Here is a 27,939-nt window from a genome sequence, read left to right as displayed (position 1 = left end):
TCACCTCTCCCGGATGGACATCTGTTTGCTGGACATGCCGTCACACAGTAGATCTCCAGAGTCTGTGGGGGACAGCAGATCTCCAGACTGGATACTGTCCCTGCTGAAGTCCTCACTGTTGTCCAGGGGCAGGGACTGGGACTTGACCAGGGCCTTGGGGAAGGACTGGGGCTTGGGTGGTGTCTGTGGAGGCACCTGAGGTTTGGGCGGAGGCTGGGGGACGGTCTGTGGGTAAGGCTTAGGAAGAGGCTGGACGAATCCCTGAGGTTTGGGCTGAGTTTGAGGGGACTGGGTGAAAGGTTTCGGATATGTTGGTGGGGGCTGGGAGTGCTGGGAGTACGGCTGGGGCTGGATGATGGACAGTGGTTTGGGCTGGGACGCAAGAGGCGGCTGTGTGAAGGGTTTCGGAAGAGTTTGAGGAGGCAGGTTTACAGTTTGCTGCTGCTGCTGCTGCTGCTGGCTGCTGGACACGTGAGACACTGTCCTGGAGGACACTTTAGCTACCAGTGGCCTCAGTGGTGCAGAATGATCTGAAAGAAAAGGATGCAATATGGTCAAAATTAAAACACAGCATTGATTTTGATTGAGCATAGCATTGTGATCGCATCCATTTTAAACTTTTGACCGACACGTTTCTGTTGCAATATCTTTAACGGATCAAAAGGAAAAATTAGAAACACATTACGACAGAAACAGTTGTTTTTATGTATTATATAAATAAAAATATGCAAAACCTTTGATATGATCATTTTGGATCCAAACATGCGGACAAAGGCAAGTCCATCATGTCCGTGATTATATAGTATAGATGTCTGGAGACATTAACTTACATGTGCACATTTACCAATGTACACAGATCGATATCAGATTACTGACATCCCCTGTGCAACCAGTACTCATCCCTTAAACACATGCATACACATGTGCAGTAGGTTTGTTTGGAAAACTGTAATTAAAGCCATGCCTGCTGCTAAGGTGTCTGTGTACATTAATTACACTGTGCATATGGACATGAGGACTCTTCTATTTGGAAAAAGTCAAAACCTTTTCATCATCATCTAAGTTGGAAGTCTTTCGCTGACGTCAGGCCTGAAGTGACGAGTGCCAGGGAATCTGTGTAAATCAGTGCAAGTCCTCCCAACCTCATAGTATAATGGACTAAACTTTGGTTAAAATCTACCCATGCAGAAGTAAATAAGAGAACAGCCTGCAGACAAGGCTTCCATTGTGTCCTTTCTGTCCTCTACCTGCTTCATATAAGTGCCGGCCAATTGTTCTGGACTCTCTCGCTGAGTGCTCTCATCTCTGTGTACTATTTGTGTGCATGCATGGGAAAAGACCACCCCTGGACACATTCTGCATTAGCACATAAAAACAGGTCAGGCCCATTATACTGTACTATGAGCACGAGCGTGATCTGGTGCAAGGGGACCGCATCCCTCCTTTCTGCCACGACAGTCACAGTTCAATGGAGAGATCTTTGCTGTGTGTTCACTGACCATCAGCACGTCAGGAAACAGCTTCCTGGAGCTTCCTCCAGACAAAGGGAGCCACGAGGCAAATGCATGGAAAAATATGCTAATTAGATGCAGGCTGAGACGTCTCTCTCTCCTTTATACACACACACCCTCTCCCACTGTGTGAGCCAAATCAAATACCCCCAGCTGGGAAAAGTGTGTGTGTGTGTGTATATGTGTGTGTGTGTGTGTAGTCTGCAATCATGCGTGGGAGCCGGCTGCATAAGACAATGAGGATAATGAAAGCAGCCTCTTCCCTAGACATTGCTTCCTCTTTTTTGACACTCCCTTTCTCTCTCTTCTTTTTTGTCCTCTCTCTTTTAATCATCACACATCTCTTTGTAGCCTCAGCTGTAGCTTTCATTTCATTATCTTTTCTCCATCTCTCCATCCCTTGTCTGTCTAAGTTATCAGTGCAGCCTCTTACCTGAGACGCCTGCCTGGCTCCGGCCACTGCTCCTCTCCTGCTCCCGTGTGGAGGAGCTGTGCACGGCTGCAGCCTCTCTCAGGTAGCCTCCTCTTCCTCCTCCCTCTGGATCTCTGTCTGCAGCTCTCCAGCTGGACAGAGGCTCTGACTCGGCCCTCCACAAAGAGGGCTCGGCAGGGTGCTGATGCTGGGGATGCTGATGCTGCCTGCCGTCCCAGTCCTTGTCGGGGGAGTGCAGCCTCTCCTTAATGTTGCCGCCTTGGCTGTCTTCTGTAGCTCCTCCCTGCCGTCTACCCCTAACCTCCTCCTCTTGATACTCCCTCCAGCCCTCCTCCACAGCCTCCCGCTGCTGCCTGTGACCAGCAGTGGAGATGGGAGCAGGAGGAGCCCCCACTCTCTCCTGGCTCTCAGGGAGGAGAGGGGAGGAGGTGAGCTCAGGCTCAGGGTGGCCGGGGTCCCCGCTCTGGGTCATGGAGAAATACCTTAGCGCTCTCTCCTGGTGGCTGCTGGTGTTGCTGGAAGCCTGTTGTTGGGCAGGGATGTAGGGGATGGCGGTGGACTTCCCTGGACGGAGGCCGTCATCGTCACAAACACTGCTGCTGCCTGGCTTAATGGTTACCGTGGCGACAGCCGCTTGGGAGGTGACTGCTGCCACCGATCGAACCAGGGACGCTGACAAAGGCTCCACTTTGATCTCGCCTCCGTTCTTCAGCTGTAGGAGCAGCAGGAGACATGTCAGAGAAGTCAGGATGGATCGAATCACAACGAGGAGCGTCTCTATAGCAACTCTGTCATTCACAAAATGGCAGCAAGACACACAGACACTTGTAAATATGTAAGCTATATCATTCATAAACTATTTTAATCACAAAAGCAGGAATGCCTGAATGAAGTAAGTTAATAAAATGAATAAATAAGTAACAGTCACATGAACATATACTGTTGCTGTTTCCCTGTGCAAGGAACAGTAGCTAAATTTAAACTGGAGCTGTGTGGTATCACACAATAAATTACTATTGCACTGATAAAGTGACAGAAAACGTTACTTTTGCCACTTTCAGACAATATTCAATAAGTATGATTAATAATCAGATCTCTAAGACAAAGACAGACAGCAGTAATGTCTGTTTGTTCACAATATTGAATTACTTACCAGTAATTCAGCCTTGAAGCGCAGAACATGCAACGTTAAAGCTGCATCACTATAAGCTTTCATATTATTTTACTGCATAATGAAATGTGACCCATATTTCTCTTCTCCTGTAGTTACTCTACGCAGCAAAGAGTGGTAGTTTTCCTCATTGTTCAGTGCATCAACCAAAAGGTTTGCAAAACGCAGCCGTTTGTACGATGCTCAAACTCCACACCAAAATATCAACTGATCTTTTGGTTGCAGTTCTAGGCCAGATCCACCCACACTCATTCCCTGGATAAGCATTTTCTTTGCTAGTCTATTCAGGTTGTGAGGAGGCCTGAATAAAGTAGCCTGCACCATTTGCCTTCGAATATCCCATGCTTGTTATACAACAAACAAGCATGTCACAGAAAAGTAAGCAGCAGCAGATAAGCAAAGCAACTTTAAATCAATGCCAAATTACGTCTACGTCAAAAACTCAATTTCAGCCTTAATGTACACACTTGAACTAAACATTAAAAGCTACTTAAGCATCCACTGCCAAACCAAGACCGATGCCTGGAGAGAGTTGGTAGAGTCTGACCAATTTATTGGTGTGCTGATTTTACAAACAATCAGCCGTTAAGAGACTTTCACAGACATTCAGTCAGTATTAGCGTTTATGCTTGAGGGTATAATAACTTTTATTTTTACAGATTAAACGAGATCAGAAAAGTTTTACCCCCAAAATCGGTCTGGTTCTACCAATTCGATCGATCATTAACACAATCAATCAATGAAACCAATCAGAAGCTGAACGGGCAGCAGGCGTCTTACATGGACTCTCTTCACGGCCTTTAAGTCGTCGTTACCCGCTGCAGAGGTGACAGGTCGCTCAGCTTCCTGTGTGGACACCAGTGATTGACTATGTCTCTGACCATGATTATGCTGAGAATATGGTGGAGGTGAGATCCACCCACTCTGCAGTATCTGATACTGTGTCTAAAGGACAATGTGAGGACAATTTAAGGACAATGGGCTGGAGCGGTGACATATCGAGTGATGTTTTAACCATGTAGATGGAAACAATATATATATATATATAGAATCTGTGTCCTCTGTTCATCTCATCATATCTAGAGCACAGAGACTCGTGTCATCCATCCACAAAGCGTCAAAGGGAAACTGGAACACTGCAAAACACTGACTCAGAGTAAATGACCTGGAAGTTGTCGGTAGCTTCTGGGCTGATGAGAGGATCTTAAATATAAGTAATGCTGAGATGCACTGTTATTGATTTCATTTTTGATGGCTGAACAGATCTTTCCAAGAGGTGGTCAATATAACTCACAGAAATAAATCCCCACAAATGTACAAATACAGCATTTAATATCATCCTTGATTTTCAGCATTTTCTTAATTTCTTTGAGTAAAATGTGTGTACCTGCTGCACTTCTCCTTGAGTGATAGGCTGGGTCTGAAAGCGGGCATTGGCCCTGCGCTGGCGGGTGTCCCCATGGGCCCCTTCACTGGGCTTGTCTGTAATCAGAGCAAGGCGGTTGAAGAGGGCCATCTTCTCCGCCAGGGTGAGGCTGGACAGGTCAGGCTCATTTGAGACAAGTTCCTGGCCATCGCCTTCCGCCCCGACACGAGGAGCTTGAGCTGGTTTCTGGTGCTCCTCCACATCCTTCTCCTTCACCGCTGAGTCCAGCTGGGAGGAGGCCTGCATGCTGAGGGAGTCACAGGGTGTCAGTCTTCAAATAGCCACTTTATGTAAAAACTCACCCCTAAGTCCACCTCTAGACAGACACGTGTTTAAATATCATAAGAAAGAGCAATAAATGAGTAGTGAAAATATTATTTTTGCAAGTAATAAAAGATCTCATCTATCCATTAAAATAGGAGGATAGACTCTTTATGAATTATTTAATCAAAATCGTTTTATTTATAAAACTATAACCTGTCTCTCTTCAAACAAACACAAGTTTTTACTAAAGGTATTGTCTTAAGGTTTTATAAGCTCATGTGTTCCTCCCCTAAATATTAAACAGATGAACATGCATGCAGATACCAGGCAGGTAAATAAGTCTTGAGAGGCGTGTCAGATTATAATCACAGCAACAAAGACATAAGTAGCTCAGCGCACATATGCCAGATAATCATATAATGCACTCATATGTTTGCAGGGGGTTATGATGATCTCCCCGCAGTGTGCTAAGTTAAACCTGGGGTTGGTAAACAAACCGCAGGACACGTGAACCCCTGACTTGCAAAGGGCTTTAACAGGCTCCACCTCTGACCTTTGGAACCTATCTCTTCACTGACATGTGTGAAGTGCAAGTGGGAATCACTGCAAGAGGAATGCATGGAAACCGTGCATGGAAAATATTGAACGAGTTATTGTGTAAACACTGGTTTCCTTCCTGTATAAGGTGCACCCAGCTCAGGAGCAGCACATTAAAGGGGGCAGAAATAACAAGGTAGAGAGAACTGGATGAACAGATCTCCACTGCAACCAGGAGAGGGAGATGGAGAGTAAAATGCATCTGTATAGCACATTGTTCAGAATCAGTACAAGTCAAAAATTAAGTTTGTAAGATTTAAAAGGCTAACTTATGTCCATAGAAATTATTTGGATTCATTAAAATGAATAAATACTAGATTCAAGCTCATTAAATATATAGTTACAAAGAGCACACATGTTATTTAAGTAAGTAGACAACACTGGCAAACACACACAGATACAAAGCAGCTCAGTGCAACTGTACCTCTTGTTTGTCACACTTGTGTTGACGACAGTGGAGCTGGGAATGCAAGCTACAGCCGTGTGAGTGTCCCCAGTTTGCGGCAATGTGGCAGCGTCACTTCAAAGTGAAGAAAGGGTGGTAGAAGTGGAAAGAGTTAGATATACATCACTTAATCTGTGAAAGCCTTGAAACAAGTTGACAGGGTTTTTTGAAGAGTCAGCAAAAAGGCATACGATTGAAAAGACGGGAAAGGGAACAGAACATACTGTTCATGGTAAATTTTCAATTATATGATACAAACTACAGCCATATAAGCAATATATAGGAGCTACCTTGAAGCATTGACCACCTCCCTGTTGGTGACAGGTTGCGTTTGTGATCGGTCTTGAACTCTTCTTAGACGTCTTTCGACAGCAGCATTTCGGGAACGTGGTTTGGGAACGCTCCCATCTGATATCCTCTCCAAGTCCTGAAGGAAGATGTCAAGAAAACATGAGGACTGTTTGGTCCAGCTGAGGTTGAGGATATATAATTAAAGATAATTCATTAAAAGGAGTTGTACCCTGAAGAGAGACCTCTTGGCAGCCACGCTCATCTTGGCTCTGTCGTCAAGCTTCTCTTCATCTACCGAAAGAAATTATGTTACGTGTCATGTACTGTACTGAAAATCACATCCATACACAAACACACATACTGTTATGTGTGCAGTACACTGAACTTACCGTCAGGATCCTGTAGCTGTGATGGGCTGAGACGTGACCTGCAGAGAACAAATGTATGTGTCAGTATTTAGACTGAGTGATTTCAGGAACCACTGGATATGATCGTGATCTGCATGCCACACTTGAACCATGCCCTGCCACTCCATGTAGTGTTTTGTTCATTGTAAAAGGATTCTGAAGAGCTCCTGCAGATCAGAGAGCTTCTCCTGTACCTATCAGACTCCAAACGCTCTGCAGAGGTGATGGGCTGGGTCCTAAACCTCTCCGACATGCGACTCTCTCCTGGAGTGATGTAGCGACGAGGCCTCCGAGCAGGCCTGTCTCGATCACTGCCACTAGCTGGATCTATCTCCGTTGCTGACAGATCTACTTTAGTGGCCTCACTTTTGGAGTCGTGGGTCAATGAGGACGGACAAAGACAACAAAAAAGGGACAAAAATATGTTACTAATGGTTGGTTTTGATTTTGTTTTAGTGGATTAACAGTGCACCAGAAACTCCACTCGAATTAGAAGAACAGGGCCTCACACACTTATATAGCTACACACACGTAACTGCAACTCAACTGTGAACAGCCATGACCCGAGGTTAACATGCAGAAAACTGCCAAAGGATAACTTGCAAGACCTGATGCGAACTTGCGCAAGTAAGTTAAGCTAAATTGAGCCTAAGATTTCATGCCTCATGTTCTATCTGCATTATTTTCCTGAATCACCATTGGATTATTTGTCTGCAACAGCTCAATAATGCAGAGTTAGAGAGTTATTCAGCAATGCCACACAGTGCCCATGCTATTGGACGTACAACTCAGGTTTCCGGTTGGCATTTTCCAGATAGGAGTGTCGCAGCTGTGCTACCGACACCCTGGTGTCCAGGGTGCCCAAATCCCCGTTAGCCACCCCTGCAGATGGAATGGCTCTGGATGCGTCCCGGCTGGCTGCTGCCCTCTCCATACGATACATAGCAGAATGCTCGCTAATACCTATATCTGACATGGAGCGTGTTCGAGTCTTGGGTTTGGGCCCTCCGCCGAGCTCCATGCTTCTGCTTTTGACCTGAGGCAAAGAAGATACCTTCTGGAGGTAGACAGCCGAGTCAAACCTCTGTTGCTCTGAACGATCCTGCTGCTGCTCCCTCCGAGGCTCAAACTCTTTGTCTAGTTGTGGATCTGTTCTTTTCTCAAGGTCATGTTGCTGACTTGGAGGTTCTTGTTGTTGGAGCTTGTACTCCTGCCTTATTTGAAAGGGTTGTTGTCTTTGAGGCTCTTGCGGCTGTCTCGACTGGTCATACTGGTGCTGCCTTTGTGGGTCTGGCTGCTGAATTTGAGCAACATGTTGCCTCTTACTGGGTTCATACTGTTGTTGCATTGGTGGCTCTTGATACGGAATTTGGGGCTCTTGATGGAACATAGTCTCTGAGGATTGATGCTGCCTGGGCTGCTGCCGTACAGATGAGTGGGATGGCTGCAAAGATTTAAATATTCTCTCCTCTTGGCTGTCAACATTCTGTCTCCCCCTTTCCCTCATCCTCTCAACATTTCTCTCTCTCCCCCTCTCCCTCGTTTTGTCCCAATCCCAGTCTTCCTCGCCTTGATTCATCCTCCTCTGTTCTGGGCTGTAGTTTTGCCAGTCCATATCTTCATGCCGGCCTCTGTGAGGATCATCCACACTCTTTTCTCTCCGGCGGATCTCTGAAGGCAGCACAGCTTTCCTACTCTTAAGCAGGCCCTCTGTTTGGGCCTCTTCCTTCAGGGCCTGCCTGGCCTCTAATCTTGCCTCCTTGTGAGCGGCATGGATTTGGTCGGCACTCACTCTCCTTCGTGGTAGTACCTCAGGAGGTACAGGAAGTTTGGCAGTAGCCACTGGGGCAGGCATACCCAAATAGGGCTGTGAATCCACAGCAGGAGCAGAATGTCGGTACTCCGGAGGAGTGGAAGGGTAGGCTGTTTGCCCATGAGAAGGATGGTGGCCAGGGCTGGGCTGAGGCTGGTGAACAGTCCTTTGCTGGGTGGATTCTGCGTGCTGTGGCGTATACTGAGCAGTGGTCCTTTGAGTACGGTGTCTGTTAACCTGATTCATGTCTGGACTCCAGTCAGGGGGCCTCTGGGCAGTTTCATCTCTGGACAATCGTTCCCTTGCTCGGATTCTTGGGGAAAGGAATGGATAAGGGACACTGAGATTCCAGCTCAAGTAAAAAGCTATGAAACTCTCCAAACTCAAACAAGAGGTGATCTAAAAGACATATGCCAAATGTTATTTTCCTCCTTGGGATACAAGGGCAAGTAATTTAATTAATAATCTTATCTAATTATAACTGAGTAGGTGCCTTAAATTCTGGTAGGACAGACAATGAAAAAAGGTTAACATTTTTAAATATTTGACTGATTTTAATTTTCTGGAATTACACAAATCTCATCTGTGATGTGTTCTTGTGAAATAAAAGTTTATGACCTGAGACTATCATGAGACCAACTTGATCTTCCAAATCCTACAATAGCTTTGCAACAAGGTCAAGAAGCAGCATGCTCTGGGTTTAGATTTTAGACTTAGTTCAAACAACTCTCTCGCTCTCTCTCTCTCTCACTCTCTCTCTCTCGCTCTAATGTCTCTGTGGCAAAAAGTAAGCCAAACTATTTTCATCTATAACCTTCTGACCTCTGGTAGCCAAAGGTTGCTCTAATCTCATTGTAGACCACTAAGCCAGACATAATTGAGGAGCCTCTGGTTTATCTGACATGGCATGAAGGACTTAAACTGTGCTTGTGCTACACAAGTACACACTAATACTAGCTAGCATAAGCAGCTGATAAGGTCACAAAGGCAGTCTGTGCCAGTGGAATACAATAGACTTGAAAAAAAGTGTAATCTGAATATCCTAATTTGAGATAAAATAGCTGTTAAAAACAAATTGAATAAACATAAAGAGTGTTGGATTTGATTTCTTTGTAATAAACTTAGGTTTTGAAAGTTGTTATGAAACAACTCAAGCTTCACTAAGCAATCCATGTCTTTATGAAGTCCACCTGTCCATAAAGCTCAAAGACAGGCCATGGACCTTCATCCTTTCTGCAAGCCAACTAGGCCATTCATCTGGGCCACTGTCTGGTCCAGAAATAAACAACCAAGGACCTAAAATTGTGATGGCAGATCTTCCAGGAATACAGAGATAAATCAATCAAAGGTTATGGGTAATCTGTTTCACTCTACAATCTACAAAACTGCACAAAACTACAAGTAAAATTAATGTAAAATCCATACATGCAAGGAGCTCTCCTGCAGCTCTCAAGGGGAGAAGCATGTTGTAGGCCATGACATTATCCAAATCACTAACAGGGTTCAGGACTCAGATGTAATTTCATAGGGATTAATAGGCCAGAGTTTGCAGAGATGTGAATAGAGCCTCTCCTCACAAGTGCTGATGTCTGCGACTGACTGAGCCAGGGTCTGAAGCTGACAAGTGTTGTCACCCCATCAACTCTGGTTCACCACTCATGTGCTGACGAAACCCAGGCCACACACAGTCACACTAATTTCACAAGAATGTAGGTGCTGGGGATGATGGGCAGAGGGTTGGTTTTACAGAGTTCTGGGTATGGGCATGTTTGTGTCATGAAGTTGTTCATGTAGATCTGTTTCCTCAAACTGTTCTCTTGTGAGCTTAGTGCAAGTCTTTCAGGCATAAAGTAATGTGTTCGCAGATATTGATGTTCTGATTTTTGGCTCAAAAAGATGGTGCCATGTTTTAAGAGGTCAAAGAGGACAGTGTCTGAGGCCTAAAAATTCTAATAATAATAGCATCAGCTTGATTTAAACCTTTTAAATGTAAAGTGACTGTTGGGCCTTGGTAGAGGTCTGTGCTTTACTGAAAGTCATTCTTGTAGTTGATTGCAATTGAAATTTAAGACATTTCCACATCCTTTAATTATAGACATGTGATTACCCTGTTAAAAACAGATCAGTGCATCATGACCAGTGCTTCCCTGAGTGTCTGAGCGCTGCCCGCTTAAAACCCATGTATCCAGCTGATGTTGTCGAGTGGACAGTTCCTCGAAGACAAGCTGAAGACATTTGTCACAGATCTATGTTGGTGATGTCACCTCAACGTTCATAAATATGAACAACATTAATAATAGCCTTTAGCTCATCGTCCAATTCATCAGTTGTCTCTGCCTTAATGCCATCAAGTCAAAGTCTTATTCATTTGCTGTACTTCAGAACCATTACAATTCCGATTCCTTTTCTGGTAGCATATTCAAGTTTATAATAGAAAGTGAGATGTAGCACTTAGCTAATTAACCAAGCTGCTGTTAGATCAGGGTTACCTCTTGGGACAAGTTGGGAAATCATATCCCCTCCAAAAGCATATCCTGCCATTTTCCTCCTCGCCCTATAGCCTTTCCTTGATGAGCTCCCCAGAGCATCTATCCATGTGAAACTGGAGCAGGACAAGCATGACACAGCTAGAAAGATATAGTCTGTGGGTAAAAGTAGCCGCTAGCTAGCTCAGCAGCCAGTCAACTTCCCAAGCTGCATGAAATTTGCGATTTGTATATTCTTTTGTGTATTCTCGACTCTAGTCTGACAATTAAGATTTTACATGATGTTTTGTATTGTTTTAGATGTACTATGGTATCTAAAGTTTTATCATCTGAACCATAAGCATAAATTCAATGACACTATTCTGATGTCATGTGGTTTGCTAAGTAGAGGTTCTTTATTTTATCTGTTTGGATTGAAGCACTTTGTCACATACCTGCTCTCGATTACGTATAAAAGACTTCATGACCATACAACCTTCCGACATGATGTGTTTTGTGAACGTGAATGCTTTTATAAACTCACCCCTGTCTGTTTAGGATGCTCTGGGCCTGCTGCTCTATGAATAAATCCCCAGGCGATATGCCGTAGCGGGTGGAGGGCAGGGATGCCCGGCGGGCGGTGCGAGGCGAGTTGGGCACTGCTGCGATGCTGTAATCCCTTGTGGAGGCGGGGCTTGGCTCCTGGTGGGCAGCGTCTTGGTGGTGTGGGGGGTTCTGTGGTTGTTGGGGCTGGGGCGGATGCAGTTCCTGGGTTCTGGATCTTGAAGTGGTTCTGCGCTCTTGGGGTCCACCACGCCGGTAGTTCTCCATGTTCATCGCTCTTTCCCGCTCAGAATATCTGCTCTGTCTTTCCTGTGTGGGGGGAGGAGCTGGGGTTGTGTGGGCAGGGTTTGATGTGTTAACAGGTGCAGCATCTGGATGAGTCCTCATGTAAACCTTGCCCACTCCAGAGCGGTATGGCACCCTGGGGTCCCGTCCCAGTTCTTCTGATTCCTGTCCGTCTTTGTCTCGCCTGGCAGTTGTCTGTCGACCAGAGGTCTCAGGCTCTCGGCGGGGCCTGTGGCATGGTGTGAAGTCGATGTCCGCCTCCTGATCCAGGAGGATGCCGTAACGCTCTGACAGCTGGCGGCGGCGCTCTGCTTTGTAGCGGGCTATGCGCTCAGCCTTGGAACTGAGGCTGGAGGGGTCTGTGGGGCCAGATGTGGGTGTAGAGGAGGTGGACAACGTTACTGGGTCGACATACACCAACTTTGGCTCTGGACGTCCACTGCCAACTCCACCTTTGACCTGAGGTGATCTGTCTGAAGATGCCATCTTCTTCTGGGGTGCATCAAAATCCTCTCGACTGTAGCGCCTCACTGTGGTAAAAAGGGAAAATACTCAATATTTGTCAACAACTTTTTTAGACAATCAAGAATTGTAGCAAACTTGTGTCACGTGGGAGTTACTGTAAGAACCAATTTCTTACATCATTCACACCAACCTCCATTAGAAGGTAATCAGAAAAATGGGGCATTAATCTAACAAAACACATCCCAGACATTAATGTGAATGAGTCCATGTCTTACAAAATGAACAACATGCTTAAACTGTCAGATTTGTTTGTGCTTTATTTTCACTGTCACATGCATTAAACCTACAGGACAGATGCACAGAGACCAAGTGTTGGTCACTGAGCAGCTCCACTGAAGGAACCAGGCCTCAAATATGTTACAACAACAGTGAAAGTAAATTGGCAAACAATTCAAGCAATGGGTTACAAAAAACAACTAACAAACAATTAACTGGTTCTTTTTCAAATATGATAAGATGCATTTTAGGAACGTCCATTCCAGTTCCACAAAGTGCATCACCATATTTTTCTGCAGTGCAGCGTGCCATGCTTACCCATCACACAAGGCTCACAGGGGTCTGAGGCGCGGGTGTACCGCGGCGGATCCTCCTCCAGCATTCTGTTGGCTACCAAACCACCGGGTACCAGAGCAGGAGGAGCATCACTTTCCATCCCCTCCAGACGCCGGGCTATCCTCTCCTTCCTGTCGAGAGAGGGAAAAAGGTTAGCAGCTGGGAAGTTAAAGAAATAGAAGTGTGAGAATTCAGTGTAATGAGCCCTGAGCATACCTGTTCATCTCCAAATCCTTTGTGACAGGAGTCTCAAAGTGTTTCTTCAACTCTGAAACTGATTGTTTGATCAGAAAACACAAAGTTAATATTATAAAAATGTCAAAAGTAAGTATTTTTGATGTTATTATGGCAGAAGCAAGGCGCACCCTTGGGAAGGACGACCAGAAGTTTGGCATCTGTATCCGAAACACTCTTGACCAAGGCGGTCTTGTCACCCAAGGAGAAGTCACTCTGAAAACTGAAAGAGAAGTCACAAGCCTGTTGTGAGCATGTGACTTGTTTCATTCTGGATTCTCTCTGAGGGCAAAATAAATAGGTGGCAATAATTCATCAATAGGTACTTCATTTAAATTTGCTCGAATAAAAAAAGGTAGCTGCAGTAAGATTCTTTCTGAAACCTTTAACTGCAACATATAATGTCTTTGAAAGTGAAAATTACCACCAACTATAGTGGACTAGTGTGGACGACGTCATATTTGGTTCTAAAACTAATAACAAGCCAGACGTCATTTGCTGGAGTCTTATCTGAGCCTTCGCTGCAACTCAGCCTTAAGTGACTCGTCTTTAAGAGGTGAAGTCAGGTAAAGGTGAAGCTCAGCTGCTGATACTTCCATCAGGATCCAGCTTAGGAGACAGGTCATCAAGTCCTGACTCTCCTCCAAGTGGAATCAGACAATCATGGCTTTACGTCTCAGCAACAGCAGGTCACACACACACACACACACACACACACACACACATACACACTTAAACTACACTTTCCCGATGTAATAAAAATCTTATACTGAACTACCAGAGGAAACTTTAAATTAAAGCAAAAAGAGGCTCGGTGTAAAGGATTCCCGAAAGAGGTATTATGGTTCTAATACCATGTGAAGAAAAAAGTGTCTTAGGATAAGCTGTTCCAGGCATCTTCAGCTTTTAATGCCTATTGTGCATGATAAGCTAAAGCACTAAACCTATATCCTTGCATATCCCCGTCTTGATGACCAGGCAAATGAAAGGAATGGCAAATGCTCTTAGAAAAGGGTGCGCGTCATCTCCCTAGTTCCACTCACGCCATTTGACCCAGGTCTACGTGGGAGAGTTTTACCTTAAGGCTTCGGATGGAAACGAGGCAGAGCTGCAGAGTTTGGCCGGAGCTTTGGATCCAGATCCTAGATGAAAGAAACGAGACTCAGTCATGAACTTGAATGAAAGAAATCCAGTCTTTATGTTTTACATCAATGATTATCATCTGTGTGCGACTTGTGAAAACTAAATGTACATTTCAAGGGTAACTGTGGCATTTGGAAGTACAATAGATCTACAGTACTGTAGATAGTGTTATCAGAACCATAGAGTTTCTACAGTAAGTCCTGATGTAGAGGGCTTTGGCAAAGTTTTGCCGCAACCCAGCATGACACCTAATATGGCACTAACCAAATATCTTACACTTTTAAATTTTGTATTATAAAAAAAAGAATAAAATAAAAAGTTGACGATGGAGCCTCACTTGCTTGTTGCAGCAGATCTCACTCACGTTTGGGCTTTTTCTTTTCTACCTTTCTTTATATTTCTCTTGCGTTCCCACCGAGGCTACCATTATAAAAATAACGTACGAACTAGTGATCACAAAACAACAGGTGTGACAGACGAGAATAAACTTCAGCCCATTCACAACTCTAATGAGACGCTACACGTGGGCTAGTAAGTATAGCTCATAAAAGCGTGATTATCAAAATAATTTTAATGGCTGCTATTTTAATCATTAGCTCCACACGTAATGACTATCATCAATCCGCTGCAACCACAGCATGCAGATCTGTACTGAAATAAGATCCGAGTAAAAAACAGCACTGTGACATTCAGTTCTGACTGTAAAATGTACAGCTCACTGTGAGTCAGCTGACAGAAAAAGTTTTCTCTGAAAGTTCACTTCCAGTTCCCTGCTGACCGCTGACCCTCTAACTCTCGGGTCACAGCAGGAGCAGAGTGTTGTAAAGTTGGATTCCAGTATATGAGACAGATCATGTTACTGGTCCAGACACCTCTGACTTATTTTGGCCACTAAAGACGGTGTGGCAACAACATCCACACGACTGAAAGTGTAGGATGTAAAGTCCCATGTGATCCCCGAGACATCAAGGTCAAGGGCTTCAGTGACTGACCTGATGAAATTGAAGGACATGTTAGGACAAGTCAAGTCAGAATTAGACATCGGAGAGGCCAGAAATCTGAGTTAGAAGTCTCTGCACCATGGGTGTGATTCCCCATCACACGTTTGCCTTAAGTTTGTAAAGATCATATCCTCGAAGAAGACATGGCAATGATAATTTTATCAGTCTCTTTTCATCCTCAAAATCAATAAATGCCATAACCTTTAAAAGCAGCATCTCTTCTCAAACCCACAAACAAGGTTTTAAAAGTCAATGGGACTCTTGTGGAGGAGTGCGTTCGTGTATCTGTCTGTTTATGACTTCACAAGTCTGACTCCTCTGTTGGAAAGCCCCTGGTGCAGAAGTCAACCCGGCTTTTCCTAGGAAACGCCTGCAGGTTGTCAACAAAACAAGCAGCACCAGGCTCACGGTGGGCAGTGCCAGACATCCCAAAGTGAGCGCAGTGAGGAGAAGGATTTCTATAAATATTCAAGAGGTGCAAAATAGACGCCCTGAGTCAACAGGGCCCTTGCTTGCACACAATCTGTGTGGAAAGGTTGTTGGGGGAACATGAACGGCCATCTTCCACCTCAGTGGGCAGAGATGCACCTTGTGGTGTTTGTAAAGGAGAATTTCATGCACACAAAACATTGTCAAGGTAAAACAGCACAGAGAGAAGCACACAGCAGCATTCACCTGTTGAAAATACAGCACCAGATAAGTGGTATCACTACTAACACAGGGACTACATGTATTCCAAGCAGCCTCTATGCTAACATCTAAACTCATAGTAACAGAAATGCAATCAAACCTTCTGTACCAATTAAAATGCAAAATCCTGAGGTGAATTAGACAGGTATGATCAGAATGAGACATTTTCACAGCCTCTTCGTAAATCTGCCTCTGCAATATGACTGACATCCACCAAAAATGTGTCTTTTAGCTCAGTAAGGAGCTAAACAGCATTGACCAGGGAGTCTATAGAGATAGGGGCAGTTAAGAAAGTCATCCTATAACCAAGCCTTCCCCTTCTACAGGCCTTACCTTGGCCACAGGGCTGGACATGGTTCACATGGTAACTAGAGATCCATGGGTTTCGAAACATGTTTAAGGAGGTGAGCAGCAGACAGCCTCGCTGCTAGACTCCCCTCCGGTGTCACAGCGGTGGTGACGATGTTGGACAGCAGGAGTTGCAGCGGCGGAGGCGAGGGCTGCTCCCGGCATGCAGACAGGCTGGGATGAAAGTGGTGACACGAGCACACACACACAGGCGAGCACACAGCCACAGCGCAGTGACTGCCCCGGCTACACAGCGAGCTACAGCCTGCACAGACTGGCTGTCAGACAGTGTGTGTGTGTGTGTGTGTGTGTGTGTGTGTGTGTGTCAGTGGAGTGGAGGGGGAGAGAGAGAGAGAGACAGCACAGCAGGGTGCTAAAGCAGCTCAGAGCCCTAATCAGATTACAGGCAGAAATTAGCCTTGATGATAAAAACTCTGGAACAGGATTGGAGGAGGGTGCCAGCAGGGCAGCAGGGCTGGTATGGGGTCCAGGGCTACTGGGAGTCAGATGGTATCCTTAAAGCACACAACACATCAGGTGTGCTTCAGTCAAGACGGCTGAGTGCAAGATAATGTCCAAAAACTGTATTAAATTTAAAATGTTCAGATAGTTTGGCTGTGAAATCTTCCTTATTCTGTTTTTAAATGTCTCCAGCCATCAATCCATTATCTTTACCGCCCATCATTTGAGGGTCGCGGTGGGCTGGAGCCAAACCGAGCTGACATTGAGCAAGAGGCGGGCTACATCCTGGACAGGCCACCAGCGTATCACAAGGCCAAACAACCATTCACAATCACTTTTACACCTAAAGTCAATTTAGAGTCTCCAATCAACATAATCCCAATCTGCATGTTTTTGGACTGTGGGGGGAAGCCCGAGTTCCAGGAGAAAACCCATGGAGACACGGGGAGAACACCACCAACTGGTATCCAAACCAGGAACCTTCGAGCTCGGGAAGCAAGAGGGTCCGAAGATTGTAAAAATTCAGATTACCCCTGGAAATACGATTCTTTATGGTTGTAAGGCTTTTACTGACATCCTTGTCTTGATGCCAGTTTAGATAGAATACTCTGTTCAACAGTTAATCATCCCATCAAAGGCAAGTCTCTTTCTGCTCCACATCTTACACTCTGAGCAGGTGAAAAACAATGAAAACCTGTTAATAATACGGTGATACGGCAAAGAGAACAGGTTATATAATATGATAATATGCAGGGATGTGCAAAGTGTCGCACTTCATTGAGATAAAGTATTTTGTGAACTGCATTGCAGAGGTAACTTGGTAATAAAACCCCGGCTCTTTACTCTCGTTACAAACTTTTGGACTGTCTTGCCTGCACGTTAACTCACCTCCTCTGTGTGATGCTTTTTCTCCCTTTCACACACAAACACCCCCCCCCCCCCCCCCCCCTCCACCACCCCCTCCACCTTCCCAGGTCTGCCCACGCTGCCTGTAGACGCCCCTAATAAGGCAACATGTGTTGTGAGTGGCTGCCTCGGGGAGCGAGGTCACCCTGTCAGCCGCCGGCCCGTGTTTACCAGGGGACCGTCTCCACGTCTGCACGCTGCTCTGCCTTGTTTTCTTTCTCACTCCCTCTCCTTCACCAGATTTGTCACACTCACCATCCATCTCCTTCTTTCTCCTCTGACCCTTCCTGCTCGTTCCGATCACTCCTCCTCATTCCTCAACTCCTTTTCACGTTCTCCTTTTTCCTTGTTTTTCTTTATCTCCATGTTTCCTCCTCTTCTCTTATTGCCAAATCAAAAACAACAACAACAAGTCATGATACATCCACAGTCAGTTGCTCTCCATCTGATCGGTTGCATTGTCAAAACAAGTCATGTCGCCCTGAAGCTTTTCTTAGTTGAAAACTTTACTGGCATCACAAATAACACTTCCAAGTAAGAACACTGAGGTGGACTCTGAACACAGAGTCGTTGACAACAAAGTATCATGACCACAGAATTTATATCAAGTTGCAGCCTTACTCCTTAATGTAACAGTCATTTGCAATTAAGCAGTTTAATTTAAACCCCTTCTTCAGTCTTTAAATTATTAAAAAAGGAAAAATATCTTAATAAAACTAAAGGCACGTTTAGAATGTAGGATAAGTATTTTTCAATTAGTTTATCTGTTCATGAACCACACCTGCAGCCATATCTCCTAAACCCAGTCAATCTCTCTGTGGGAGGATGAATTGGTTTTCTGATCTTGATGTTTCCATCCAGTGGACATCTGCTCTCTGATTTTAGTCATCTCATGAGGTCAGAGAGAGGTGGGTTATAGAAATGTGAAACTCAACTCAACGGTATTATCTTGCAACACAGTCAGTGTACAAAACAGTCTACAAAACTCAACACCCAGGAAAACATGTAAACACCACGAGATGAGGGCTCAACAAATCGCCGGGTGACTCAGCGTCAGAGCATCTCGCAGCAAATCTTTAAGATGTGAAGCTCAGAAGCAAACTTACTTGCTTCTGAGCGAACGTCTGTTTAAATCTCACAAGCTTCACAGCCGTGATGTTAACTCGCAAAACTCCCGACCATTCTTGGTGCTGAAAATGTTAACCATATGCCAAACAGCAGATTAGTCTCAGTGATGAAAGAGCCACAGACACACATGCACTGATGTCAACACATGTAGAAGAAGTGCATGATTTAAACTGCCCCTCTCTCTCTCTCTCTCTCTCTCTCACTCACACACAAACACACAAATGCACGTCAAGTGAGAGCATGAGGCAGCAGACCAGCAACCTTTATCCTTCCTCCTTACTTAAACATTTACTCTGGCATTCCATCTTTAGATCCACATCTGCATTCCTCTCCGTTGCCTTGCATCAACTCTGCCGGACACTCGGCACAGAAACCTGCCTCCTCTGCTCTTATATGGATATCGATGAGCACAGCGCCGGGTGCCGAGCGAAGACACTGAAGAAGTTCTGCAACTCTTAGGCAGAGCAGGAGACAGGGAGGAAAAGGGGATGAGAGACAAAGACAGATTGGGAGCTGGAGGATTTGGCTGCACTTTCTTAAAAGCTACATTGTCCAGGAACATCTTCACGTTATGTAACTGGACGAGGTAACTTGAGGTAACTCAAGACCAGACAAAAGTATAAGTATACTGTGTCACAGTGGCGCAGAGGTCATTTCTACACTTTCTCTGCTTTAGAGAAAGGTCTCTGCTACTAAAATCACCAAACCATGCATTTTCTTTAAATGTCTTATCATATGTGTGCCACATCACTTCATTGTGTTCTATATGTACAATGTTTACCGTTGTTTGTGATGTAACTTGAACTGACTATATTTCATTTCTTATGAAATATCAAAACAACATCCAGAAACATTGCCAATAACAAAATATTACCAACGCGCTATGAAGCAAATGTTGATTGCAAAAGTAATGGCTACTGAAAAACGCCCCCATCTGCATTTAGATTGGTTCCTTACAAGCATCGGTTTCACAATAGGATTCTATCCGACACCGGGCATTAAACTAAGCATTTGTTGAAAAAAAAATGTGGGCTCCATTTAGTCCTCAAAGGAAAAGCGTCTGTCACTGTGCAACCAAAAGAGAAAGAGGATTTTTTTCCCCCCAGTAGCTATTGGTAGCTTTTCCCAGGTAGTGGAAAGCAAAGATGGTGGAATAACCAGTGTAATTATGGGTCCACTGGCCCACTGATGCAGAGGAGCATTAGGATTGTCCCAATAGTCCTGATGTCCAGTGAGAGTGAGATTTCAAACATTGAGTCCTTGGCCTTATTACCTAAAAGGTTATGTTTTCATTGTATGCTGCTGGTTAGTTAGCAGGATTACGCAAAAAATGACTCAACCAATTATACTTTCATTCTCTTTAACACGGCAACTGGTGTTCGCCTTTGCAGAGGTATATAGATTTATGATATAGTGAGTAACTGTGGACATTCTAGACTTTATGACCAATCTGTGAGTATTTTGATAGCGACTATCATGAGTTATTCATGCCACATATAATCCAAGCAGCAATCACATATTGAAAAGGAAGGCAGCATGTTTGCAGGCCAGTGGGAGCCTGAGCCAGCGTTCTGCATCCTGACATACAAGGTGCTGACGGAAACAGATGGTGGAGACAGTAAAAGACGGTGCTGAGGAAACATGCTCTAGGAATAACAAGTGCATGACACATCCACAAGACACTGTGCGGTTCTTTGAACTAAATCTTTGCTCCTCCACCTACAAAAAAATCATTATAATCTCCGATAATAGCAGGACTAAAAAAAGAGCAGTAACTATGTTTCAGTGTTCAACTCTTGTTTTCTACAAGGGAATCACACCTTAAACTTTTTTGTATAAAAACTTTGCGGTGCAACCAAGAGGACAAAGCAAAGCGTGCATTTCTGCATTTATATTACAACCATCAAATGAATAGACATATCACATGGGTGATAATGTGTGTAAGACTGTAGATATGCAGATGAATAGAATCAAGTGGCAGCAGCTCAACAATGAGGCCAGTCAGTAAACCTGTCTGTTCCTATTGACGGGTGCAGCAGGTGCCGAACACCAAGCAACTGCTGCACGCATTCACACACAAACCCTGTCTCCCTCTCTCACACACACACACACACACACACACTTTAAAAACAAAACTGTGGAGAAACGACGCCTGTCCCGAGTAGGAACAACACACCAGCCCCAGACACACAGCCAATAGATCAGCTGCACACACATGCCAACATACAGCCATAATCTGGAGCTTGGAATGCTAATACCCATGTGGTTACTTGAGACAGCACAGAACATAAAGAGGGGGGGGGGGCTCAGCTGGGACATTACATTCAGTGAAGTACTGCTGAGTTTTAACGTTTGCCTCCTCTACCAGGATGTTTGACCAAAGATGAAAACAATGAGTGACTTCCTCAATCTTAAAGACACCTTAGAGGGTGCGATCTCTAAACTGCCAGACTGAGAAATCCAGCAGGAGACTTGCTCAGGAGAAAATACCTGTCTGAGATTCTGCAGCAGTGTAACTGCACAAGGATGATGGCAATTGTGTTTCAAGGAAACTATGCAATGGTTTTAATTAGCGTCTGTCACTTTAACAACATCACATTAAGCTTATTTATGTTTACCAGCAAAAGCAAAAGCGGAATTCCTGTCCTTTTATTGACTGACAAGGCCAAGGCTACCAAATCAGTGAGGCTATTAAATCCCTTGTTATATTTCCATCGTGGCAGATTTCAAATTATATCATATTGTTTAGGTGTAAAGCCAAAAACAGTCTCTTAGTTTACCATACACATCATTTATGCTTTGCCACTCGACTTGTTGCTGACATAATATATATATTAGCATGAATGAGATTAAACTAGGAAAAAGAAAAACAATACTTACAATTGTTTAACTCCAATAGTACAGGACTGAGAGAGTTGTTTTGCAGGTGAAGTCCATGTTTCTTTTTCTTGAGAGCTCAGGTAAATGAAACCAGACAAAAGGTTTCACTGGAACCTTGTTCAGGGCAGAGGTGCTGAGGAGGCAGGAGGAGCAGGGGGGATTAGGTAAACCCCAACAAATGATCCAAAGTCATCCACCATGAAGCAGGTCCAACCTCAGCAGCCGACAGATATAGCCTGGTGCTTTCCCACTAGCTCTGCTGCACCAGGGTCAAATAAATTAGTCCACGAACAGCCGAGTAAAGAAGAAAGAGAAGCAGGGAGAGAGAGAGGGAGAGAGAGAGAGAGAGGGAGGGAGAGAGGGAGAGAGGGAGAGAGAGAGAGGGAGTAGGGTATGCTGGAGAGAGACTGAGGTGAAACTGGGGTGAAAGACAGAAAAAAAATAGAGAAGAGGTGTGCTACTGCAGGCTGATACTCCTAATACCCCTACAGCAAATGCTTCTTCAAACTACTCCATGAGTCAAGACTGTGGTTCCCCAAATGTCCATTCTTGTGGAAGAGGTTTGGGACCCTTGTCTGACAGAGTTTAGACTGACGGTGAGAGGCGACACAACACTGCTTCCAAAGGGTTTGGGGCGTGCGGGCCAAAACCGGCGTGGTAACCTCATCCCACAACAGCCATGTATGGGCTGAAGAGAGCAGCCTCGATAGAGGGGCATCAGCCATAAATAGACAGGAAGCGTCAGGCTCCGAGTGCAGAGGGATCGAATCAGCTGTTAAAACTACAATCCACCAGCGTGGTGTGATCCAGACGCTGCAGGGGCTCCGACACTACAACAGCGGGACCTTAGTTAATTCAGGACTTTTAGTAGTGAGGCATTCTTCCTTAAAACAGCAATGTCATATTTGTTACATCTGCATCTACATAAATTCATACATTTTAAGTTGAGCATCATCATCACGCTTCGTGGTTCTAAAAGGCCACAAGTAACAGGTGCTTCATTGAATCTAAAATTAAAGACAAAGCGTGGAGCCTCCATATAACATATCACCACTCATGATTTAATGCCACATGACCGTGATTGTTGCCAAAGTACTTACGACAGGACATCTGTGAGTTGCACACAACAAGGTGTCTTCTGCACTGCACTCATGTCGATGTCTTCACCTTCACAAATACACATGAAAGGCAAAGTGTTAATATTTATGAAAAGTTATGCAGCTATTGTCCTTATCATCGAAAAAGGGAAGAGGTTTTTTGTTAGTTTGTCAGTAGGATTACACAAAAACCACAAATGGATTTCCAAAGTTCATTTCACATAGAACGACGAAAACAGCATTGCAGTCGGTGTAAGATCTGTTTTGCACTTCCACGTATGCATTTCCATGACAAGCGCATATCAGGTAACTGGATATATGCTTTATCTGTTATAATAAACAGGTCACAAGTTTCACTCTCCTCAGGTCCTCTAATGAAAGAGAAGGAACTTGGTATTGGTTCCTATTTCTGTTTATCTGTTGTTTGTCTCCATCTTGTGGACTTGGCTCGCTACAGCAGCCGAGTAAAGAAGACAGAGAAGCAGGGAGAGAGAGAGAGAGAGAGAGAGAGAGAGAGAGAGAGAGAGAGAGAGAGAGAGAGAGAGAAGGAGTTGGGTAGACAGGAGACAGCAGCCGAGTAAAGAAGACCGAGAAGCAGGGAGAGAGAGAGAGAGAGAGAGAGAGAGAGAGAGAGAGAGAGAGAGAAGGAGTTGGGTAGACAGGAGAGAGACTGAGGTGAAACTGGGGTAAAAGAAAGAAACATTTTTTACAAGAGTGGTGCTACAGCATGTTGATACCCAGTGGGGAAATGTGCAAATTACCCCACAGTGGTTGTTGGACTAATAAATGATCTTATTATTTTATCTTATCTTGAATCTAACTGAATTAATCTTACTTTACAAGAATCACTTGATAAAATTCATCGGAACACTTTCTTTCCTCTACTAGTCTTCAAATTGCAATTCAATATTTTATCTCACAACAAATGCTACAGAGCTTTTACATGTATGAATCCATATCCGTTAGTATTTACACAATTTGTACATTTGCCGTAATCTAACATGACTACTTATATATCTTGTTCTGGATTTTATTATTTTATACACTGTTTACATTGTATACAGTATTAGCATTGTTGTTCATGTTTGTTTACTCATTTACTTTTTAACTGATGCTTCTTATTTTTACTATCCATTAGTAAAAAGTTACTATCCCTGCTCTAACACGGCTTAATTCCTCGTTGTAGGACTAATAAAGGATCTTATCAAGCATCTCATTCTTGTCGTTCCATTGACCAGGTTCATGCACCACTATCACCTGCTGTATGAACAAATCCCAGTGTTTGCCTTCTTGTGCTGTACCTACCTCCGCCTGCTGCAGATGCACATTCACACAGTTGGACCTTCTCCATCACGTTTGGGGTGTGGTACAGGGGGAGAATGTGGGCCGTGCGTGAGGACTGGAGGAGAAGGAGGACAACTGACACTGTGACATTAATGGACTCACTTATTTCCCCCGAGCAGCAGCTTGCTTTGACAGGCGTACAGTAACGACAGATATGTAGTGTACTCACTCGGAGGCAGCTGCGGTGGAGGGGCAGCTGGAGGGACGGATGCCAGTGAGGTGGCAAACTGTTTCCTTTAGAGAACACTGCATGTCCACAATGAAAACCAAGGTGATATATGATATGATATTTATAAAACCAAGACAACACATGTCCTCATATGTGATGAGACCACTGTAGATACAAATAATTCATATTCAATAAGTCACTTCATAGAGGTTAGTGCAGGTGTAACTGTGGTGGACCATTATTTTGAATTAAAGTATTTATACCACAATGTAACAATATTACAATTCAAGAAGTAAAAGTTTGTAAGATTCAAGGAAATTAGCTCAAAGGTATCTTGATGTAACTTGAAGTATAAGTATGTGTTGAAAATATTACAAAAGTAAAAGTTAGTATGATTCAAGAAAATTTGTTTAGATGTATCTTGATGTAACTTAAATATAAGTAGGTGTTGACAATATTACAAAAGGAAAAGTTTGTAAGATTATAGACAATTAGCCTAAAAGTATCTTGATGTAACTTACAGTATAAGAATGTACTTGATATACTATATATTATATGAACATTATAACCTGCGTTAAGAAGATATCTTTATTATTTAATAAAAATTACACCGTTACAGGTGTAGGCCTGAGGAAGCTGGTTACCAAGGTTACAAGCAGACATACCATTAACCATTAGCATTAGCAGACGTGTAGCAGACATACCATTAACCATTAACCATTAACCATTAGCATTAGCAGACGTGTAGCTCCCATTTTAAGTTTAGCAGCAAAGCAGGAACTTGAAGTACTTTCAGGTTAAGAAAGCAAACTGCTCTGGATCGTGTTGAGGTCAGAGAACAACAGAACCAGAGCAAAACCACCAGGAAAAGTCCACAAACCAGTGTCCCACCGTTAGCATGACTAGCTTAACTAGCATGACTAGCTTAACTAGCATGACTAGCTTAAGGGCGGCGGCGGCGGCAGGACTGAGGTAAGCACGTGGAATAAAACTCACCTTTTAATGTTTTTAAAACACGTGGTTCGTGTTAAAACAAGTGTTAGAAATAAGTGAATGCTACAGGCTATCAGGTAGCTAACACCTGTAGGTAGCTAGCAAGTGCAGGCTAGCTAACAGGTGCTGAGGAGTCAACACACCTGAGTGGAAAATTCTGAGTAAATGCACGTTTTGTATTTGATATTAGATCAGTTCAATAATAATTATCATATTGACATATTCTAATGAGAAAATACTCTGTAGTTCTCTACAAGCAGCATTATTAGATGTTATAATCACAGCAGGGGTCATAATGTCACCAATGTAAAGTTTACCAGGTTTGTTAATACATCTTTATTTATTCTTGAAATGAATGTGTGTGTGTTTATGGCTTTGACTTTACTTCACCAACACTAAATGAACTATTATTAAATCAACTTAACTGAAACAACACAAGAGTAATGTTGTGAATTCATCTGTGTATATACGTTTATTTGCCTTGTCACTGTAATGAACATAATATCTGCGGGGTCTTGAAAAGTCAATTCAGTTAAAAGGGTGTTAAAGTCTAAGTATTATACTTTTGGATTAAGGTTTTGGCTTTGGAAGCTTTAAATCACATTATTTTGAAGGTATGCATTATTGTTTTCATTCACTAGTATTGCTGCTTGCATCTAGAAACCTCATCACCTCATTATGAGCGACTGTCAAAAAAACGTACATTATTTAGCTTAAATTTAATTAATCTTCAGTTCATTTATTGATGCTTGATTGAATAATTGTAACGTACTTAGTAAATAATTCTCAGCCTTATCACAACAGTTGCTTTTTTTGTGCATTCTCTGACCAGTATCCTTATGGTATTAAAAATGTGTTAAACTTCTTGAATTAAGTTTGATGAACACTGTATGTAGACCAATGTTTTTAAAATACTGCTTCACTTGCACTGACAAATGTTTTGTGAACAATGTCCAGATCTAGATTGTTATCCCACTTCTCTTTGTCACCTCACAAAACGATGGGATGAAAGTGAAACCAGGGCACACTGTAATAAATAAAGTATCACATAAAGAGGAAGCACTAATCAGACTTTTCACTTTCCTTTTAGAAAGGAAAGATGGAACAGCGCGGTGTCTGAGGATGGATGCCCTCCAAGTCCCAGGGAGCATGCTGAGAGGTTTTTACAAGGTCCAGCCTAAGTATAGTCTTTGCCAACGCTTTAATCCAGCAAGTGGAGCTCAGTGTGACAGCCTGGCAGGGTAATTGGGCTGAAATTGCTAGTACACAAATCTACATATGTGAAAAGACACACATACTTGTGGACATACACTTTCATTCTGTTTCTATTGCCTTAATTTTACTTTAAGGAAATAAGTCAGCTTTTTCAGAAATGGAATATCTGTGATTTGAAAAAATATGAGACCTGTTTTGACACCTTTCTTTTGACTCCCATTTATGTTTGTATTTCTTCCTTGTGCTGTTCCCGTATATTAATATACAATTTAGATAAAAAAGGAAGTTATATTTCCAGAATATTCTGTAAAGAACAGCACATTTTCTCCAGTAGATATGTGAAGTTTGTAGGACATGAAACAATTCCTGTAGATGTCAATTCATGTGTATGTCCCTTTTGAGCAATTGATCACAAACAACGTTCATGCAAAGAGTTTATTTATGAATCAGACTGCAGTATCATACAACAGTAGCACAATCATATGACTATGGATTATGCTCATATTTATAGATACAAAGATAAAGGCATGTGTTAAAGGAAAGAAAATGAATGAGTTCTCTTTTGAATTACTCTAAAAATAGCTTCTAAATACTTGGCATAGTTTTGTAAATTAAATTATGAAACGTAATGTTTTGCCCACTGGTTTTTACTGTTGGAGTACCAAATGTAAATATACTTTATGAAAAACTTTTTTTTCCTCCTCTCTCTTGCATTTCATGCAAGGAAGAAAAAAAGATGTCAGTGAGTACAAAAAGCACTTAAATCTCATATGAAAATATAAAATATTACAAGTGTGCATAATTACTTCATGTTGCACATAACCTGCCGTACAAAGAGTCTAATGACACTATGTTCAAGTGTACCTGACATGCCAATTATTAGGGGGGGGGGGGGGGGCATATGTACGGAAATAGCTATTTAAATGTTGTTAGGGGCAGTTTACACACAAGACAGAGGCAAAGCCTTTCAGTCTTCAAAATGAATTGAAAATGAGATGTTAGTAATTACGGGCGTGTCAGCTTGTCCTCCCTGTGATGCCGACAATGGGCTTGTCTTGAAACACTGAATCTCATCCTGTACTTTTTATGATTATGCTTTTTTTGTCTTATTTGAAGTTCACAGCTTTGATTCAATGTTCCTACAGATAAACAGCATGAAGAGCAGAAACTATCCACAATGCTACTGTACCTCTCCAGCTAGAGGGATGGCAGAACAGCAAGTTGTTTGTAAAAACCTAAGGTATGAAACAGTGCTTCGTACATTAATATTTGGCATTGCCTGGAGTATAATGTAATGCACACGTAATAAGGCGACATGATCCAGATTTACAAGAAATGTTTGAAATACTAAGACAAAGTTCTGAGTTGATAAAATGCTACAACTGTAAAATGCTACATAACAATTAAGTGATACTTGATGAATGATTAAACAGTGATGGTTTCCTACAGATCTGTTGTTGATACATTACACCAATGCAACACTGCTGGCGTGGAAAAACCATGTAAGAGCAAAATTGTTTACATCAAGTTTTTAGCTATTAGATTTAGATTTTCAGGTACGATTTAAAATTTTATCAAAA

General features: G+C 43.2%; 1 protein-coding gene and 1 long non-coding RNA gene across 10 annotated transcripts in view; one reads left to right on the top strand and one right to left on the bottom strand.

Moving 5' to 3' along the window:
* Positions 1-21,887, bottom strand: part of LOC117777881 (supervillin-like) — a 35,713-nt gene extending 13,826 nt beyond the window's left edge. For 4 of the 9 annotated variants that reach the window (XR_004616693.1, XM_034612941.1, XM_034612945.1 and 1 more), the window contains exons 1-16: positions 16,151-16,463; positions 14,062-14,125; positions 13,115-13,206; positions 12,966-13,023; positions 12,732-12,880; positions 11,368-12,202; positions 7,331-8,671; positions 6,740-6,910; positions 6,528-6,565; positions 6,368-6,429; positions 6,138-6,274; positions 5,827-5,922; positions 4,503-4,788; positions 3,896-3,961; positions 1,945-2,656; positions 5-530 (exon numbers count right to left, since the gene is read on the bottom strand). Coding sequence is in view for 8 of the 9 variants with exons in the window: in XM_034612941.1 (XP_034468832.1) it covers positions 5-530; positions 1,945-2,656; positions 3,896-3,961; positions 4,503-4,788; positions 5,827-5,922; positions 6,138-6,274; positions 6,368-6,429; positions 6,528-6,565; positions 6,740-6,910; positions 7,331-8,671; positions 11,368-12,202; positions 12,732-12,880; positions 12,966-13,023; positions 13,115-13,206; positions 14,062-14,125; positions 16,151-16,211 (4,694 nt within the window). In the remaining variant the exon portion in view is untranslated. Of the gene's footprint in view, positions 1-4; positions 531-1,944; positions 2,657-3,895; positions 3,962-4,502; positions 4,789-5,826; positions 5,923-6,137; positions 6,275-6,367; positions 6,430-6,527; positions 6,566-6,739; positions 6,911-7,330; positions 8,672-11,367; positions 12,203-12,731; positions 12,881-12,965; positions 13,024-13,114; positions 13,207-14,061; positions 14,126-16,150; positions 16,465-21,541 lie in introns of those variants that run through there. The other 5 variants (XM_034612948.1, XM_034612944.1, XM_034612942.1 and 2 more) reach the window with 5 other exon arrangements.
* A 4,351-nt stretch (positions 21,888-26,238) lies between these two features.
* LOC117777903 lies at positions 26,239-27,584 on the top strand. Its single transcript, XR_004616697.1, has 2 exons — positions 26,239-26,314; positions 27,476-27,584. It is a non-coding gene; the product is annotated as an uncharacterized LOC117777903 (long non-coding RNA).
* Positions 27,585-27,939: the final 355 nt, after the last annotated feature.

The sequence above is a fragment of the Hippoglossus hippoglossus genome, chromosome 17, assembly GCF_009819705.1.
Source record: "Hippoglossus hippoglossus isolate fHipHip1 chromosome 17, fHipHip1.pri, whole genome shotgun sequence".
Lineage (NCBI taxonomy): Eukaryota > Metazoa > Chordata > Actinopteri > Pleuronectiformes > Pleuronectidae > Hippoglossus > Hippoglossus hippoglossus.
This window is presented reverse-complemented; position numbering and strand designations above follow the sequence as displayed.